General features: G+C 36.8%; 1 protein-coding gene and 1 long non-coding RNA gene across 7 annotated transcripts; one reads left to right on the top strand and one right to left on the bottom strand.

Annotated features, from left to right (window-relative positions):
- Positions 1 to 1,248: 1,248 nt before the first annotated feature.
- On the bottom strand, positions 1,249 to 19,158 carry LOC110134635 (uncharacterized). Of its 3 annotated transcripts, none has more exons than XR_011486435.1 (5): positions 18,959 to 19,158; positions 17,921 to 18,023; positions 6,839 to 6,933; positions 4,571 to 4,751; positions 1,249 to 4,109 (listed from the first exon to the last, which is right to left on the bottom strand). It is a non-coding gene; the product is annotated as an uncharacterized lncRNA (long non-coding RNA). The 3 variants fall into 3 exon arrangements; XR_002313135.2 differs by lacking the exon at positions 17,921 to 18,023 and adding an exon at positions 11,590 to 11,733 and having other exon boundaries at positions 18,959 to 19,156; XR_011486436.1 differs by lacking the exon at positions 17,921 to 18,023 and having other exon boundaries at positions 18,959 to 19,148.
- Positions 2,523 to 17,309, top strand: CLEC7A (C-type lectin domain containing 7A). 4 transcript variants are annotated; one of them, XM_020889253.2, is made up of 6 exons: positions 2,523 to 2,625; positions 4,666 to 4,764; positions 6,018 to 6,155; positions 7,297 to 7,448; positions 11,229 to 11,347; positions 14,803 to 17,309. In XM_020889253.2, exons 1-6 carry the CDS (start codon positions 2,523 to 2,525, stop codon positions 14,933 to 14,935), a joined length of 744 nt encoding a protein of 247 aa, XP_020744912.2. In that variant the 3' UTR covers positions 14,936 to 17,309. The 4 variants fall into 4 exon arrangements, with proteins under 4 accessions (XP_020744912.2, XP_020744911.2, XP_020744913.2 ...); XM_020889252.2 differs by lacking the exon at positions 6,018 to 6,155; XM_020889254.2 differs by lacking the exon at positions 11,229 to 11,347.
- Positions 19,159 to 19,169: the final 11 nt, after the last annotated feature.

The following is a 19,169-nucleotide window of genomic DNA, read 5'->3' as shown; positions in this document are numbered from 1 at the left end:
ATCCTCTCTTCTCCAGCTCTCCCTGTTTTCTCAAGGGCTGCATCAAGGAGCTGGACATCTGATGGAGGCTGAGATTAGCTCCATCCCACTACTTTACAATGTGTCTGTGAAAAGTTAGTAAAACTTTTATGGCAGGTAGGTACAAGAGAGAAACGTCTCTCTCTTTTTTCTTTTGCCATTGACCTCTCTTCCATTTTGCTATGTATTGATGAGAACTGTAGGACTCTTAGAATAGAAGAATTCTATCCAAACCTCTGCCCTAAGGGATTTGACAGACTCCAACGGCTTCCAGCAGTTTAAGGCTGTGTCCTGGAATGACCCCAGGTCCCTTTTAAATGCCTGCCTGAGAAAACTCAATGTTTCCAGGAGAATTTACTGCTTCTTCCAGTCAAAACTTGGTGACAGAGAGACCCAACTCCTCGTAGAGCAGTTAGTTCAGAAATCCTGCAGTTAAAGTCCTCTATCTGCCCTTTGAGATGTAAATCTACCATCTAAAGACAGCCATCTTTGAAAGCAAACGTCCAGGGAGTTAGGAAGACAACATGCCCAGTTCCCATGGGAGGGAGGAAAGTGTCTAACTTGGGTAGGGGCACCACCTTGCTTCAACACCAACCACTGTTTCCTGTCAGAAGGGGAAGTTTGTTTCTCTTCTGAAGAAGCAGCAATTAACAAATCTGAATGGTCTAGTCACATGGATTAAAACCCTGAGAGCCTTATCCTTAGCACACTCCAGCCTTTAAAAATTCTCTTGTCTTCTGTTTTGGGGAAGTTGAGTTCAGTTTATTCTGGGCCCTCTTCTCTGTTGTAACTGTACTATTGAAATAATTACTGTCCTAACTGCTTTAATGAAGTCTGGCTTTATCTTTGATAACAACCAGATGTCTCCTTCTTTCTGCCTGCCTCCAACTCTTGAGAACAGATGGTACCTTTCTCTAGCTTCTAGCAATAACAAGCGTTTCCCATATCTCATTAACTTGGGCATTTCTGTGGAAATTGGAAAAGAGGAAACATTAAGCATGTAACACAATATTTCATTTCCTGAATTCTCCATAAGCTGTTACTTGCAATATAAGTGTACAGAATGGTGAAGGAGGCAGTGTAGCATAACAGGAAAGATCATGAGTTTTGCAGGAAGAGTAAAGTTTGGTTTGATTCCTTGCATCGATATTTGTATTAGCTTCTTAAAACTAAACAAGGAACTAAAATTTCTATGTCTCAGTTTTGAAAAGAAGACTAAACAACAAGGTCTTACTTTATAGCACAGGGAAGTATATTCAATATCTTGTAATAAACCGTAATGGAAGACATTATGAAAAATAATGCATATTATATGCATATCTTATATATACATAAAACAGAGGCACATTGTTGTAAATGATAAACTATCACAACATTGTAAATCAACTATGCTTTAAAAAAAAGAAAATAGGACTAGTGTATAGGTGCCTACCTCCTAGACTTATTGGAAAACTGAGATTGTATAAGAACACATGTGCAATGGATAGTATTAAGCTCATTATTGAATAAGTAATTTTCTACTTTGTATCATTAGCCTCTGACAAATGCTGAAGAGATTTGCTTCCTCTCTCTCTTGTTACAACAATGTACCTCCTTATGGCATCCTCCACATACCCATCTGTGGCATCCTCCATACACCCATTTGTGAGTTTGCTCTATTACTCAGGGAGTTTCTTCACAGGTGTCATTGATCCTTTTATCCCCAGCTACTGTCAATTTAAAATATGGGCATTTGATAAATGTTTATTGATAGAGCCAGTACATGAATGAACAAATGGTTAATACAGTATTGGTGCATTCAAGGAACCAAAATTGTTTTAGGTTTACACAGGCCAAATCTAATGATGTCCAATTCAGATGTGAGGATGGTGAAAGCATCATAAAACATTAATTGGTTTTATTTTTTTATTGGTCTGAAACAAAGATCTATCTATTGTGCTACCTTATGATCTTTTAAATAAAATTTTATTTTACTTGATTTATTTTTAGCTACACGGGTCTTCATGGCTGCACAGGCTTTTCTCTAGTTGCAGAGAGCAGGGGCTACTCTCTAGTTGCAGTGTGCGGGCTTCTCATTGCAGTGGCTTCTCTTGTTGCAGAGCACGGGCTCTAGAGCACAGGTTCAACAGTTATGGTAGGTGGGCTTAGTTGCTCCTTGGCATGTGGAATCTTCCTGGATCAGGGATCGAACCCATGTCTCCTGCATTGGCAGGTGGATTCTTTACCACTGAGCCACTAGGGAAGTCCTACCTTATAATCTTCTGAAGAGTCATCAGTCTCTGAAACAGGATCTAAAGGTACCAATGGGAAATTACCACAGTACAGTTTTTCATTTCCTGCTTTTGGGTATCTGGTTGGACTACTTTAGCTCAACTTGTTTAAGCCTAGTAAATGCGTCTCCCACATGACTTGACTCACAGATCCTCTTTTGTCCACAGGCAGTTGTCTTAGGAGAGAGAAGAAAGCTTTCAGATGCTGTGTCAATTCAGGAACTCAGTAGAACGATGGAATACCAATCTTCGGTAGAAAATTTGGATGAAGATGGATATACTCAATTAGACTTCAGCTCTCGCAACATCACCAGGAGATCTGTAGTCTCAGAGAAAGGTATATCTTTTTCTTTCTGACTTCAACATTCACACTCTTATAACTAAAACTGGAAGTGGAAAAAATTGGACAGGCTTCTGGTTTTCCAGGCTTTTGCTTTAAAAGGTTTTCAGAAGTCACTGAAGATAATTTGAATGGGCACTAAGACTGTTCTCTGGGCAACCATTCAATGGCTAATCACTAGCACAGTTGGTCCTTGGATAACACGGGTTTGGGCTCAGTCGTGTCTGACTCTTTGCAACCCCATGGACTTGTAGCTTACCATGCTTCTCCATCCACGGGATTTTCCAGGCAAGAGTACTGGAGTGGAGATCAACTGCATTGAAGCTAATTCTAATGATGATAGAAAATATGCACACTTTCTCTGTTCTATAGAGACAGATGCTTCAAAAGTAAGAAGTTGGTGATAAATGTGATGAAATGCAAAGATGAAGAAATTTCAATAGGAGTGACTTGTTTGATAGAAAAGAGTGAACTGTAGAATGAAGGTTAAGGAAACTTAAAGAAGTGCATATGAACAACATCAGGATATTGGAGTTAGAAAAAAAAGAAAGAAGACAGGAAAAACAACTTAGAATTTTTGAAAAAGGCCAAAGGGAAGTCAGAAGCCAGGGTTTGGATAATAAGAACCTATTGTATGGCACAGGGAATGCTATTCAATGTTATGTGGAAGCCTGGACTGGAGGGAGTTCAGGGGAGAATGGATACATGTGTAAGTATTGCTTAGTCTCTTTGCTGTCCACCTGAAATATCACAACATTGTTAATCTACTATACTTCAATATACTTCATTTTTTTGTGCTTAGTCGCTCAGTGGTATCCGATTCTTTGCAACTCCATGTAGCCCACCAAGCTCCTATGTCCATGGGGTTTCCCAGATAAGAATACTCCCCACTCAGAGATCGAACCCATGTCTTCCATGGCTCCTGCATTGCAGGCAGATTCTTTACCACTGAGCCACCAGGGAAGCCATACTCCAATACAAAATAAAAAGTTTAATTAAAAATAAAATAAGTCATATGGTTTAGAATCCCGAATCTGATTTTTTTATGTGTATCATGAGATCGATTTGGAAAAAAAAAATTTTAAACTAAAAATGTTCTTTGTGCAACAGTGAACTGCTATACAGTGTATAACTCATATATATATATATGAGTTAGATAAAAGATTCCATTATCAGGACATGAATCTTAGACATTATGTAAAAAAAGTGAAATCTGGAGAAGGGCATTAAAAGATTTCTTTCTTCACTGAGTGAGCAATTTAATCTCCTCTATGATTCTTCTATTTGACAGTTCCCTGAAATGCTCTTATTGCTTATTCTCAGTCTTGATGTGGTGATATTAATATAAAGTGAGTTTCCTGTTATCAAGAAAGAGATTATTCACAGGTTTTGACATCAGCATTTGCTCTCTTCTGCTTTCTGGTCATTCCCATTGCACAATTATTTTCCTCTTGTCACACAGTTTTGTTTTCTTGGGCAACCTATTGGGGAAGAATGGAAAAACATGGTGAAGCAAGAGATAGGAAGGCATGTGTGTGATTATAGGTGTGTGTGGACAAACTGTGAGTTGCCTATACAGTGCTAGTCTCTAAACTAGGTGCTTTTACTTGTGTTAATTCCCACAGTGGTTCTTTGATGTACCATTACCCTAATTTTTCACAAAGAGAAGTGGAAAAATGGAGGAAGTAATTTGCCCAACAACAGACAAGAAATAAGTGAAAGAGGAAGATTACCCTTCCTAACCAGTGTTATTTCTGCTACATTAAGCTGTCTCTTCTAAGAATGGATGGGAATCCTGGTAGTGTCAAGACCTGTAGATATTCAATGTGGAGCTGAAATTAGGAGTGCATAGCTCTCAAGGCACTGTGCTCAAATTGCTGACCCTGAAGAGGTACACTAAAGAGGGAGAAAAATTCAGACTAACCCTAGATGAGTAGGTTACCTGGGTATCAGATTTTGATGAACTGTAGAACTGAAGTGCGCAGTGATTTATCATCCTGTTTCTTGATTCAGTTTCTGCTCCCTTTGACTTTGCAGGACTTTGTGCTGCATCCTCTCATTGCCGTCTGATTGCTGTGACTCTGGGCATTTTATGCTCAGTGATGCTGGTGATAATTGTGGTCCTGAGTACCTCAGGTAAGTAGTGGTGGGAAAGATGAACAGCAACAGACATTTAACAAGAATTTATGATGTTTCAGGCACACTTTTAAGGAAATATATATTTTTTTAATGTGGACCATTTTTAAAGTCTTTATTGAATTTGTTACAATGTTGCTTCTGTTTTATGTTTTGGTTTTTTTGGCCATGAGGCATGTGGGATCTTAGTTCCCAGACCAGAGATAGAACTCATACCCCCTACATTGTAAAGTGAAGTCTTAACCTCTGGACTACCAGGGAATTCCCCCAGATACTCTTTTAAGAGCATAACATAAAATCTAACCGGATCTGAATACAGACCCTTTGAATTGATGCTATTAGTTCTAACTTTATTTCTAGGGTCATAAACTAGTTAACATTAGGACCATGATTAGAAATGCAGGCAATCTGTCTTGATAACTCATACTTTTATCTGCGAGATAAAATAGCTGGTTTCAAAGCTTGAATAGCTGGTTTCAAAGCTGTGGAATTCCTAGGATAAATTAATGAAAGGAAACCAGTGGAGGTGAAGGAAGTGCAATTGGTGTTATCTTCCTAAGAGATAAATTCCCTAAAGAATTTAAGCTATTTTTTTACATCTCATGATTTAAGGAAATTGTTTTACACCAGATCTTTAAATTGATTTGGATAATATCAGGAAATACTCAAAGCACTTATGAAATGCTAAGTAGTTATTTTGTAATAGATGAATACATTTCCTTAGATTTTATCGTTCATGCATTCCATTTTGGACAAGGTATTATTGTGCCTTTGAAGAGGGTATATGAAAGCATGAAAGATTTCTTAACTAGTCATGTGTTTATTGAATACATTCTATGTTACAGGCACCTGGCAGATTCTCAAGGAACTCTCATTTTTAAAATAATATAATAAAGATGATTTATTACTATTTCAAATCTATCATGGTACCAAAGGACTATATTCCATTTGTCTCTTACTCCCCCTCGCCATCCTCCTATCTACTTCATTTATCTCTTTTGCATTAAATCTTCTTCATGGAAGTTATTTCTTTTTCCATCTATTCAATCTATTCAAGCTAGCAGCTATCTATCTACCATCTATCTCCACCTCTCCATCAGCAATGTATTATCTATTTATCACTAATCAAGAATGCATCCCTTTATATTCCAACAAAAATGTAGGTTTTTGGATTTTAATTCTCAAACATCTCAAACATAGTAAAAATGACTTTTTTTTTTTCCTGTCATTACTATTGTTGTTGGTATATGAAGGTATTTGGAGATCCAGTTCAGGGAACAACCTGTTGAAGAGTGACAGCTTTCCATCAAGAAATAAAGACAACCAGAGTCAACCCACACAATCATCTTTAGAAGATAGTGTGATACCTACCAAGGCTCTCACGACCACAGGCAAGGGCAGAATTAAGGATTAATAAGATCCTTGATTAAGAAGGGTCAATTTTTGGTACTAAGGCTTGGAGCAGGGGATGAAGAAAGTACTTTTACATGTGGTGATGCTGCATTCAAATAAAGCCCACAGCAATATTACCTCAGTAAAATAGGTCCTCTGTAATATACAAGGGCTTCCCTAGGGGTTCAGATAGTAAAGTATCTGCCTGCAATTCAGGAGATCCAGATTACCAAATGATAGTATAAATACCTTATGGACTTAGTTGAATTTCCAACTTAGTTGGATTTTTCTCAAATCACTAATTTTTCACATACTTAAGCTTTTAGAGGTTTGTGTAATCTGATTTGAAGGAACATAATGTGTTCTCACACCATAGGGAATAGACATTTTAAAGTGGTATAGTTAAAACAGGAAATAGGACACCAGAAAAGGTTAAAAAAAAAAAAAAGGAATAGAAAAAGGAAAGAAGGGAGAGTGTTGCTAAGGATTTAAAGATTCATAGATATGTTTAATATCTATAAACCTAATAAATATGTTTCTGAAAACCAGTTAAGTTTTTCTTTAATCATACAAATTAATTGATTTAATTACAATTTTGTATACACTAGACTTTAATTCCTAATTGCACCATTATTGATTATGACAATATTTGGACTTGAATTTTCCATCTCTGGACACATACCTCTTCACTGTCTTTATCACATTACTCTGTAATGTGAATGCATGCTCTTACACTTATTTTATTTGGTGAATTGCATTCTGAAATAGATGTCACACCTGTAAAATAAGTCAACATGAAATTACTGTATATCTCAATGACTGATATTGCATTGATTTGTTTTGAGAGTTATCATGGAGAAAAGGAGTTCTGAGCTGACTGTGAAGGCGTGGAAGACAAGACAAGAATGAAAGGAGAGTTGATAATCTAAAACATTGTAGCCACTCAGGTTATTTTTTAGCTGTAAATGAATAAGGGGTTTTAATACGATCCCTTCTGTAAGGGCATATCTGTATAGTCCGAATTGAAAATGAAATATATTCATGGCAATTCATTGATTATTATGTCCTTAGGATGAATGGTACCTGTATTGAAGTACCATTCATAGTATGAACCTCATTGTATTTATCTTTTATTTCCAGGAGTTTTCTCTAGCTCTTGTCCCCCTAACTGGATCACACATGAGGATAGCTGTTATCTACTTAGCACACTATTAGATTCCTGGGAGAGCAGTAAAAGACGATGCTTTCAACTGGGCTCTAATCTCCTGAAGATAGACAGCTCAAAAGAGTTGGTAAGTGTAGATTGTGGTTATAATATCTGTGGTCTATACTGAGCAGAAAAGTAAAGGGAGGTTCCAGATAACTATTTTCCCTAAGAGAAAATAATTTTACATATTCTCCATAATTATAATAATAGCATATATTGAGTAAAGTATATAATACATGCTTTTCTTTTTAATTAATTAAAATATGAACACATTTTGGGTTTCCCTGCTAGCTCAATTGGCAAAGAATTCACCTGTAATGCAGGAGACCCAGGTTCGATCCCTGGATCAGGAAGGAAATGACAACCCACTCCAGTACATTTCGCTTTAAAATAAATCCTTTAAACACAGCTCCAAGTTGACTCTAATAATCAAGCCACACTCATTTTTGTGGGTTTGGATTTTAGGTTTTAAATGTGGTACAGTGAAATAGAAGTTTCTTCCCCTTATCACCATAATTACCAAGCTATGATAATATACATTAATAAATAATTTATTCCTTTCAAGGTACTGGAAAAGGCAAAGAGGTTTAAAAGTAAACTTTTAGCAATGCTCAAATAATTTTTAAGAAAATAGAAACAATTCAACAGCTGTTAAAAGTTAGATATCTCATATTGGCACCAAATGCCATAGAAACTGAGAGAGAAATTCCTGTAGACATAAAAGTTGCACAGAAAAAGAGCAACTTACAACACACCTTGCATGAAGGATAGAGCTCAGATGAGCTATGAGGAGGGGTTAATAGTCAGGAAACATTCTACAATACAAATCTTGACAACCTGCACCTTTTATACTTACTTTTACTACTCTCATTTTTTGTGTTTCTATTTTGTTTTCCCCACAGTTGTAGTTGACATAAAAATTAATGGAAGTAGATGTATGGCCAAAAAAAAAAAAAAAAAAAGGCATGGGACTGGAAGTCTGTCTGGCTTTTAGAGCTTCCTGTAATTGCCACTTTGTTGAGTTATATTTGTCAACAGTTCAAATATGGTCATTAACCCCTAGGTTACTTATTCATAAACCATGAGGTAGAACTAAACTGTTTGATAGTCATCTAACTCTGAGAAGCATTTCTTGACAAAGGTTATGTAAACTTATATTTTCAATTAAAATTGTGGAGATGATAGTAGCCTGTCATCCATGAACATGGCCTACAGAACATGGTCTCTGTCGTTCTTGGATTTATTCTGGTAGATTGAATGCAGGCAGCACAATTTTGACATCAAGGATTTATTTACATTAAATTTTATTGGAGTATAGTTGCTTTAGGATGCTGTGTTAGCTTCTGCTATGAAACAAACAGAGTCTCCTTTTTTTAGATTTCCTCCCCATTTAGATCACCAGAGAGCAATGAGTAGAGTTCCCTGTGCTGTACAGTAGTTCTCATTAGTCATCTATGTTATACATAGGAGTGTATGTATGGGACTCCCCTGGTGGTTCAGTGCTAAAGAATCTGCCTGGGATGCGAAATGCAGGAGACCCGGGTTCCCTGGGTTGGGAAGATCCTCTGGAGAAGGGTATGGCCACCCACTCCAGTATTCTTGCCTGGAGACTCCCATGGGCAGAGGAGCTCAGCAAGCTACAGTCCACGGGGTCGCAAAGAGACAGACACGACTGAGTGAGCACGAGCACCGAGCACGAGTGTGTGTGTATGTATTTATGTACAGGGCTTCCCTTGTAGCTCAGTCGGTAAAGAATCCGCCTGCAGTGCAGGAGACCCCGGTTCGATCCCTGGGTTGGGAAGATCCCCTGGAGAAGGAAATGGCAACCCACTCCAGTATCCTTACCTGGAAAATCTCATGGACAGAGGACCCTGATGGGCTGCAGTCCATGGGGTCGCAAAGAGCCAGGCATGACTGAGCAACTAACACTTACTTACTTTTATATATATATCCCAATCTCCCAATTCATCCCACTCTCCTTCCCCCCTTGGTATTCTTAAATTTGTTCTCTATGCCTGTGTCTCTACTTTTTCTTTGCACATAAGTTTATCTGTATCACCTTGTCCAGATTTCCCACGTAAGCAACATTATATGATACTTGTTTTTCTCTTTCTGACTTACTTCACTCTGTCTGACAGTCTCTAAGTCCATCCATGTCTCTGCAAATGGCACTATTTCATTCATCTTTATAGCTGAGTGATATGCCATTGTTTTTATGTACCACATCTTCTTTATCCATTTCTCTGTTGATGGACATTTAGGTTGCTACAATGTCCTGGCTATTCCAAATAGTGCTGCAATAAACATTGAGGTGCATGTGTCATTTTGAATTACAGGTTTTTCTGGGTATATGTTCCAGCATTGGTATTGCTGGGTTATATGGTGGTTCTACTTCAAGTTTTTTGAGAAACTTCCATACTGTTCTCCATAGTGGCTGTACCAATTTACATTCCTACCAACAGTGTAGGAGGGTTCCCTTCTCTCCACACCCTCTCCAGAATTTATTGTTTGTAGTTTTTTGATGATGGCTCTTCTGACTGGTGTCACCTCTGACTGGTGATACCTCATTGTAGTTTTGAATTGTATTTCTCTAATAGTTATGTTGAAGATCTTTACACGGATTTGTTGGCCATTTGTATGTCTTCTTTGGAGAAATGTCTCTTCAGGTTTTATGCCCATTTTATTCTGTTGTCTGTTTTGATATTGAGTTGCATGAGCTGTTTGTATATTTTGGAGATCAATCCCTTGTCAGTTGTTTTGTTTTCAAATATTTTTTACCATTCTAAGGACTGTCTTTTTTGTCTTGCTTATGGATTCCTTTGTGGTGCAAAAACTTTAAGTTTAATTAGGTCTCATTTGTTATCTATTTTCATATGCTTTTATTTTCATTACTCTAGGAGGTGGGTCAAAAAAGATCTTGCTGCTATTTATGTCAAAGAGTGTTCTGCCTATGCTTTTCCTCTAAGACTTTTACAGTGTTCAGCCTTACATTTAGGTTTTTAATCCATTTTGAGTTTATTTTTATGTATAGAGTTAAGGAGTGTTCTAATTTCATTTATCATTGCAACAGAAAGGATAATACCTCAGAATAAACCTACCTATGGAGGCAAAAAACCTGTACTCAGCAAACTATAAGACACTGATGAAAGAAATCAAAGATGATACAAACAGATGGAAAGACATATCATGTTCTTGAATTGGAAGACTAGTACTGTGAACATAACTATACTACCCAAAACAATATACAGATTCAATGAAATTTTCCTATTAAATTACAAATAGCATTTTTCACAAAATTAGAAGATTTTTGCAATTTGTATGGAAACACAAAAGACCCCAAATAGCCAAAGCAATCTTGAGAAAGAAAAACAGAGCTGGAGGAATCAGGCTCCCTGACTTCAGACTATACAGTATCAAGATAGTATGGTGCTGGCACCAAAGCAGAAATATAGATCAATGGAACAGGATAGAAAGTCCAGAAGATAAACCCATGCACCTATGGTCACCTAATCTATGACAAAAGAGCCAGGAATACACAATGCAGAGAAGACAATCTTTTCAATAAGTCGTTCTGGGAAAGCTGGACAGCTATAGGTAAAAGAAGGATCTATTCTTTTTTGGAAAATTAAATGATAAGGAATCTGAAAAAATGAGATATGCTTTTTGAGACAGTGAGTGGCATTCAAGAATTGGCACGTCTATCTAGGTTGACGCCAGTATATGCATGCATCCTCCATCAAGGTGATTCAATCTCTGTCTCTCAAAATCTCCTAACAGTCTTTCTCTGTATCTTCTCTGTCTCTATCATCTCTGTCCTTCACTGTCTCTCTTCCTCTCTCCTTGACTTGTATTTGTTTCCTTACAGGAATTTATATCAAGGCAAGTGTCTTCCCAACCTGATCATTCATTTTGGATAGGGCTTTCTCGCCGTCAGACAGAAGAACCATGGCTCTGGGAGGATGGCTCCACCTTGTTGTCTAACCTGTAAGTATCCAGAGAGACAAAGCTTCATACCTTCTCTCAGGGAGGTATGAGCATGTCACACAGTCAAGGATCCAATCTGTTGGCCATAATAAGGAAGAGAGAGAAAAAGAAACATAGTGATGGGAAGAGACACCGAGCCAGGGGAAAAAAAGCAACAAGAGGATAGAGAAGGACTTACAGGTCAAAAAGTGCTGAGTGGTCACTTCCAGATATCAACACAAATGGTCCCTCAGCTTTCTTACCAGGAAGGCATGTGTTTGAAGATTCCCAGGAAGGAGCTCAGTGTAAAACTGTGGTTAAGAGCAGGGCTTTCAAGTCAGTTTTTTTAGCTTAAGTCTGGTCCACTCACTGTGTGGAACTGGATAAATTGCTTAATCTTTCCAAATCTGTAAAGGAGAATAAAAATAATTCCTACCTCTAAAGATTTTGAGATGAAAGTAAAATCACTAGGCACAGTGTCTGGCACAAGCTTTTATCAAGGGTTCAGATAGAGAAACTGTGTAAGTAGCAGCTTGTGGTTCAACATCCTGGGGATATCATTTTTTCCTCCCGCCTACCACCTTCCCTGGTGGCTCAGACGGTAAAGAGTCTACCTGCAGTGCAGGAGACCGGCTTCCATCCCTGGGTGGGGAAGACCCCTGGAGAAGGAAATGGCAACCCACTCCAGTATTTCTTGCTTGGGAAATTCCATGGACAGAGGATCCTGGCGGGCTACGGGGCCGTGGTGTGGCAGTCAGACACGACTGAGTAACTAACACTGGCAACAACACTCCTCCTGGTGGCAAAATTGAGAAATGCACATTTCTCTTGTTAATTTTATCTGTTTGGCAGTTTTATTTTTCATTTACTCCTGCACCAAAATAGTCCTTTGTTTTCCAGCTTCTGCAGGGTTTTCTGCTAAATTCTCATTTCGGATGCATTTATTTCACAGTATTAAATTAAATAAACGGCAACCAACGATTGATGGCATCTCGGAGTCAATAAAAATATAGCCCTAGAAAACAAGAGAGATGTATGCAGTTTATTAGATTTTTCCCACAGATTTATGGTTTTCATTGCTTCTTATTCCCCTCTGCCTCTCCTACCTTCATTTTGAATCATTTTTTTAAATCTGAAGAATACATTTGAGTATTTCCTTTAGAGCTGAAATTTTACGGTTGAATTCTCTGTGCTTGTCTAAAACTCTTTATTTCAACTTTTCTAAAAAATATTTGAGTATAAAATTAGAAATATGTAGCTTTTTTCTCTTAGGCATTCAAAGATATTATTATAATGTATTCTATTTTTATTGTTATTTTTGAAAGGTCAATTATTTGAGAGCAATATAAGTTTTAAATCTCAAGTCTTTTTTCAGCTTTGAAATTTTCAGCCATACTTGCTTCAAATGTTGCTCTTTCCTGACTTTCTACCCTTCTTCCAGAATTCCAATTAAATGTATTACAGACCCATTCACAATATCCTATATGTCTCATTTACTTTTTCCTATAGTTTGTCTTTTTTCTTTAACCTATTTACCTCTCATACATCTTTCAGTTTCGTTGCTTTTCCTCTTCTTCAGTTAAACTGCTGTTAAAAGCCTCAATTAAGCTTTTAACTTTGTTTAATGGATTTTTCAGTTTTATAATTTCTCAAATCTATCCAGTTGCAATTTATAATTCTTAGCTTTTCCAAAACATTCTCAATATTGTCTTTTAACTCTTAGAATACATTGTATAGTTGCCTTAATATTTGTGTTTGATAACCTAGTGTTTTACACTCATGTGTATCTGTTTCTGTTATCTTTTTCTTCTAATTAAAAACATTTATTTATTTGATTGGGTGGGGTCTTCATTGTGACATGAGGGTTCTTTTTAGTTACAGTATGCATGCGAACACTTAGTTGCGGCATGTTGGGTCTAGTTTCTCAAACAGGAATCGAATCTGGGGTCCTTGTATTGCGAGCGTGGAGGCTTAACCAGTGGACCACTGGGAAAGTTGCATTTTTCTTCTAACTTTTATTCATTTATTTATTTGTTTTCGTCTATGCCTGAGGTATTTGTTGTTGTTGTTGTTAATGCGCTTAACATATCTTAAACTTTTGTAGAATTAATTTGAATTTTGCAGAGTGGCTTTTCATTTGCTTCTGGCAAGCACTATTGGGTGTGAATAGTACAAACTGCTGAGTATGATCACACCTTGATTTTATACCACTGAACTATCTCACTTTGGCCCAAGCACATTGAATTTATTAACAAACGATCTTGACAAAATATATATCTTACTTTTCTATAGCACTTGTTTGTATTGAGTTTTCGTTTGCTATTTTAAAAACTGACTAGTGGACTCCCGAAAGTCATAAGAGTAGGTTCAAATTAACATTTTGATATGTAACTACTCATCAGTGACAGTCATTTTAATCTGGCTCTGTACATTCTCCAAAATCTCTTAGATGTCACAAAGATATTTTGGAGAAGAACACTGGCCAGAATTCTCCCTGAGGCTGGATCAAAGTTGTTTCATGACCTTGGCCTAATTATTTCAACAGAAGAATTCTCTCACTCCTCCATCCTCAGGACCAAGAAGAGATAGATGTACAGATGAAGAGTACCAGACCTTAGCTTTTACACTGAGGCTCAGGGATGCCCTTTGAGCTTGACTAATAACTGACACTCCTCCTTTAAGAAACTAAGGACAAATAGAACAGAGCCATGCTTCTGTTTATTCATGGTAATTCTCATAATTGTCTATTATTATGTTGCAATACAATACAACCTTCAGGATTCATTAAAAAATATAGGGTTGTTTGGGACTTCCCTGGTGGTCCAGTGGCTAAGACTCTACATTCCCAGTGCAGGGGCCCCAGGTTCAATCCCTGGTCAGAGAACTAGATATGTCACAACTAAGATTTCATGTGTTGCAACCAAAGAGACTATGTGCCACAACTAAGACTTGGAGCAGCCACATAAATAAAATAATAAACATTTTTTAAAATATAGAGTTGTTTGAATTGCTTTTCAATGGCCTTGATATCTGTGATTCTTCACTTAGTTCTCAGTCACTGTCAGCAAGAACTCTTCTACTTTGTCTACTCACTAAATGTACCCAATAATAATTTTACTAAACTGCTACTTTATTTAATAAGTATACCTCTAGGTAAAAGGTTGAAAGATAAGTAAAGAATTATTATGTATTATAATTTAATATTATAAAGTGTTAAATGGTTTTTCTTTTTTATTTTCAACTAGTAGTATTTCTTAGAAATTTTTTGAGTCCTTTTTATGCCTTAATAGTGAAGGTAGTTTTGCTACCATTTGGAAAAATTGAATTTAAATTCAAGTTTTCTTTTTCAATAATATACACTTTGGAAACTGTTTTCACCAGTATCTTTACCAACTACGCCAGTATTGTGGAGACAATAGATATTAATTGTATTCCCTATGTTTGTTCTAATTATTTACTGTGTTTTCTTTTAACAGGTTTCAAATCAGAAGCACAGTTACCGAAAAAGACTCATCTCACAATTGTGTATGGATCCATGTGTCAGACATTTACGACCAGCTTTGTAGTGTGCATTCATACAGTATTTGTGAGAAGAAGTTGTCAGTATAATGGTAGAGGATCAGAGAGAAATATGTAAGATATTAAGGAGGGTATAAATCCAAAGAGAAAAGAGATATATTTGAGGTCAAAATAATTGCTGAAAAAAATATCAAGAGAGCTCAGCCAACTTTAATCTTAGCTGAGAAACAGGATGGAAGGCTGTGATTTCCATACTCTTCAAGTCTATTGGGTAATCAGTATTGTGTTCTAATTATTAAAGTCCTAGAAATAGAGTCAGAACACCTGACCTTGAATTTTCATTCTATCAATAGTAGAATTTTCATTCTGCCATTCTATTTATCTAGGATTGGCTGTGAATTCTTGGTGTTTCAGGACTATACCAGAGTTGTATTTTGTCCTAAAAACTGCCACTGGAGTTCATGTGGTGTGTTTCCACTACTTATTCTTCCACTTTTAGCAGTGTATCAGACACAGATAGAAATACATTTTGAATAGCTAAATGAAAAAGAGGGAAAAAATGCTTTACTAAAATCAGAACCATTTTGTTATCTTATTCATCAATATGGTCATGATTATGATCAAAAGCATCATAAAAACCACCAATTGCATCTTTTTTTCCTTTAATTAAATAACCAAGAGAATATGTCTGCCATATCGCTAACAGAATCTTGTATAATGTGAAATTATAGGGAATCTACTTTGGTAAGAAACATTTCTCTTTTTAAATACTATCAATCAAAAAAAGATTTGATTAATAAATATAAAAACGTAACCTGTCCTATTGGCTAAGGTATTAACATTTTTAATGCAAAACATGTTTTATTATTTTTATGATGACTGTTTTGCAGTTTTCAGCAATTCCTCAGAAATTACTGTAAAAGGTATTATTGGAACATAAATAAGTTTCCTTATATGATGATTTGTCTCTTTTAAACTTTCCCATTGACGTTATTTATATTTCCAGTGGGGATTTCCATAATTACTGGAGGGATATTCTCAGCCTTCTAGTGTTTATTAATATGTGAACAGAAATTGTGTCAAGCTCACTGAATTTTTCACTTTAAAATCATTACTGTTATGCAATTTCACTTTTATAAAAAATGTTAATTAAAGAATCTTTGGCATTTAAATTATGCTCAATGTATAATTAGCACTATTATTGTTTGCCCTCTCCCCAAAAATGATGATGAATTTGGCACTGGGGAGGAAGTAGTATAGTAGGTAGTTTTGTGTTGAAGAATAAATTTTAGATCTTAAATATTTAGAAATCGAAGAGACACAGAGTAAATTTTGGTGACGTGACTATTACTTTTCTAATACACTAACTTGGGTTGTCACTATCTGGAAAGAAATGTGGAAATGAAAAGTTTATTAAAGCTGAGTTAAATTAAGGCATAAAGTGGGATTTTGAAAAGATACCATGTATTTTAATTTTGTTTTTGGTTTAAGTTTTTTCTCCTGCAACCTTAAAATGGAGTGCATGAGTTGAAGAAATCATGATAATCAAAGAAAATAGGTCTGTATGTTGAATGTCCAGCTGTACTTATCTAGAACAGATGGGCTAGGCAACAATAACCTATAAGTGAAAACTAAAAGCATGATTTTAACAACAAGTGATGATGTAAAGTCAGAGTGCTCTAGGCTGTCCAAAATTTATCATACATCCCTTGTTAATACTACAGCCAATGTGGAATTGTGCATGAGAATGAGCAGAAAACATCCACGCTTTTCCAAGTGACAGAAAAGTGAAAAGAGCAGCTAGTAGACCTTATGTCTAAAGGATAATTCAAGATGAGGAATGACCATGCTACAGAAAACACTTACCTCTTCAAGGATCACCATCTCCTCTTGCATGAGTTATTGCAATAATTTTCAAAGTAGTCTTTGAGCACCTACATAGCAGCTGTAGTCGCTAAGTCGTGTCTGACTCATTGCGACCCCATGGACTGCAGCACGCCAGGCTTCCCTGTCCTTCACTGTCTCCTGGAGTTTGCTCAAACTCAAGTCCATTGAGTCAGTGATACCATCCAATCATCCTCTTCTCCTCCTGCCTTCAATCTTTCCCAGCATCAGGGTGTTTTCTAATGAGTGGGCTCGTCACATCAGGTGGCCAAAGTATTGGAGTTTCAGTTTAAACAAGTCATGACAGCCCTCTACTAAAACTCTCCTTCACTTCCCACATATCTAAAAATAAATAAAACTAACCAAAAAACTAAAGACCTTTACAACTGTATATTGACCAAGACAATTGCTGTCCAGTATAGCATGCCATAATCTTGATTGAAAAGAGGGTGTTAGTCTCCCAGTCATATCTGACTTTTTGCAACCCCATGGACTGTAGTCTGCCAGACTCCTTGGTCCATGGAATTCTCCAGGCAGGAATAATCTGATGTTCTTTGCTATTAAATCTTTATTGAGCTTAGGTGGCCATGTCTTCTTATGTCTTTTGTCTTATATAGAGATTTTATTTTTACCCAGAGACTGAATATTTAATGCATCAAAAATATTAAATAAAAATAACTGAGTATTACTCTAAAAGAAATGTACTTCTTCAAGCTGAGGGTCTCTTCTTATCACTTATTCGATTTATGACAATGGTTTCCTTACAGTTTCTCAGTCACAGCCAGCATGCTTGGCTCTCAGGGCCTTTGAGATTCCTGGTCCCTTTATAGGAACTATTCTCACCCTAGATTTCTGCAGACTCCTTCAAGTCTGTGTGCAAGTAGCATACCTTAATGAGGCTGACTCTAACTACCTTATTGAAAATTTCCAACTCCTTTCCTGTACATTCTATTTTCTTTTTAGCATTTATTTATTTTGGCTATGCTGGGTCTTAGTTGTGGCTCTCAGGTCTTCACTGAGGCATGTGGGAAACTGACCAGGAATAGGACCCAGATCCCCTGCATTGGGAGCACAGAGTTTCAGCCACTGGAACACCAGGGAAGTCCCTGTATGTTCTTAGTCTTCCTCATTTTCTGTATTTTTCCATAACTCTAATCATAGTGTAGTATATTCAACAGTTTACTTACTTACTATCTTTCTTGTATAGCATCTGACTTCCTCCGTATAATGTAGGCTCTAAAAGTACAGAGAGTTTTGTTTTCCACCGATGTGCCTCAGAATCTGAGAATAGAACCTACAATGAAGTAAGCATCTTTGTCATGGTTGAAAAAAAATAAGTATCTAAGGACAAGTAGTAAAAATGTAATGTAGGTTCTTTGGTACAAATTATTAAAGATCTCCTTGAATCTGCCTGCCAATGCAGGAGGCACGCATTTGATCTCTGGGTCAAGAAGATCCTGTTTAGAAGGAAATGGCAATCTACTCCAGTATTCTTCCCTGGGAAATCCCATGGACAGAGGAGCCTGGCGGGCTACAGTCCATGGGGTTGCAGCAGTGACTAAAACAGCAACAACGAAAGGACTCTCTTAGGCTGACATTCCCTGTATCTGATGCTTTACCATATAAAGCCTATAGGGTGAAGTCTCCTCCTTTTCCATGTGCACACTGGTTCCCACACTTACCTTTTTGGAACCAGAGACCAATTTTGTGGAAGATAATTTTTCCATGAACCAGGGGTGCGGGGGGTAGTTTCAGGATCAAGTACATTACGTTTATTGTGCACTTTATTTATTTTTTTAAATCATTTTACTATTTTCTTTTTTTCTTTTTTAAATTATGAAAATATGATAACACATTTATAGGAGACTTGGAAAATATAAGAGAAGGTCATATATTGCAGTTATTTTTAAGTAGATAAATTAAGATTTTTAGTTGGAGTTTCAATATCAAACTCTCAAAAATTAAATAGAATGAATATACAGAGAAGTAGAAGGATATAGTAGACCTGAAAAGCACTATGAACCAATTCAGCATAATTAAGATTTATATAATTTTCACACAACAGTAGGATACAAATCCTATTCAAGTTCCCATAGATAATAAACTGGGAGATACTGGAACATATCCAGGGATGGAAGACCAGGTGTGTACTTTACTTCTAATCTAATGCCAAGGCTGATCTGACAGCAGATACCAGTCCATGCCCACAGGTTGGGGACCCTGCCTTACCTTATGCCCTCGGAGAAAGGAACAGGCCAGTCTGATCATTTCTTTTCACAAAGGCACAGGCGACTCAACTAGATCTGAGTAACTCAGGGAGTGTGTGATGGACAAGAGCCCTGTGAGGTCCCTCTGGGATTATTGCTGGGAACCTTCCTGCTGGCGATTGTAAATTTTTGCCCGCTTCTTTAGGTTGTAGTTACACAGGAAGTACTAACAA

Source organism: Odocoileus virginianus, unplaced genomic scaffold (assembly GCF_023699985.2).
Source record: "Odocoileus virginianus isolate 20LAN1187 ecotype Illinois unplaced genomic scaffold, Ovbor_1.2 Unplaced_Contig_11, whole genome shotgun sequence".
Lineage (NCBI taxonomy): Eukaryota > Metazoa > Chordata > Mammalia > Artiodactyla > Cervidae > Odocoileus > Odocoileus virginianus.
Note: the sequence above shows the minus strand (reverse complement) of the source record. Positions and strands in the feature narration are given on the sequence as shown.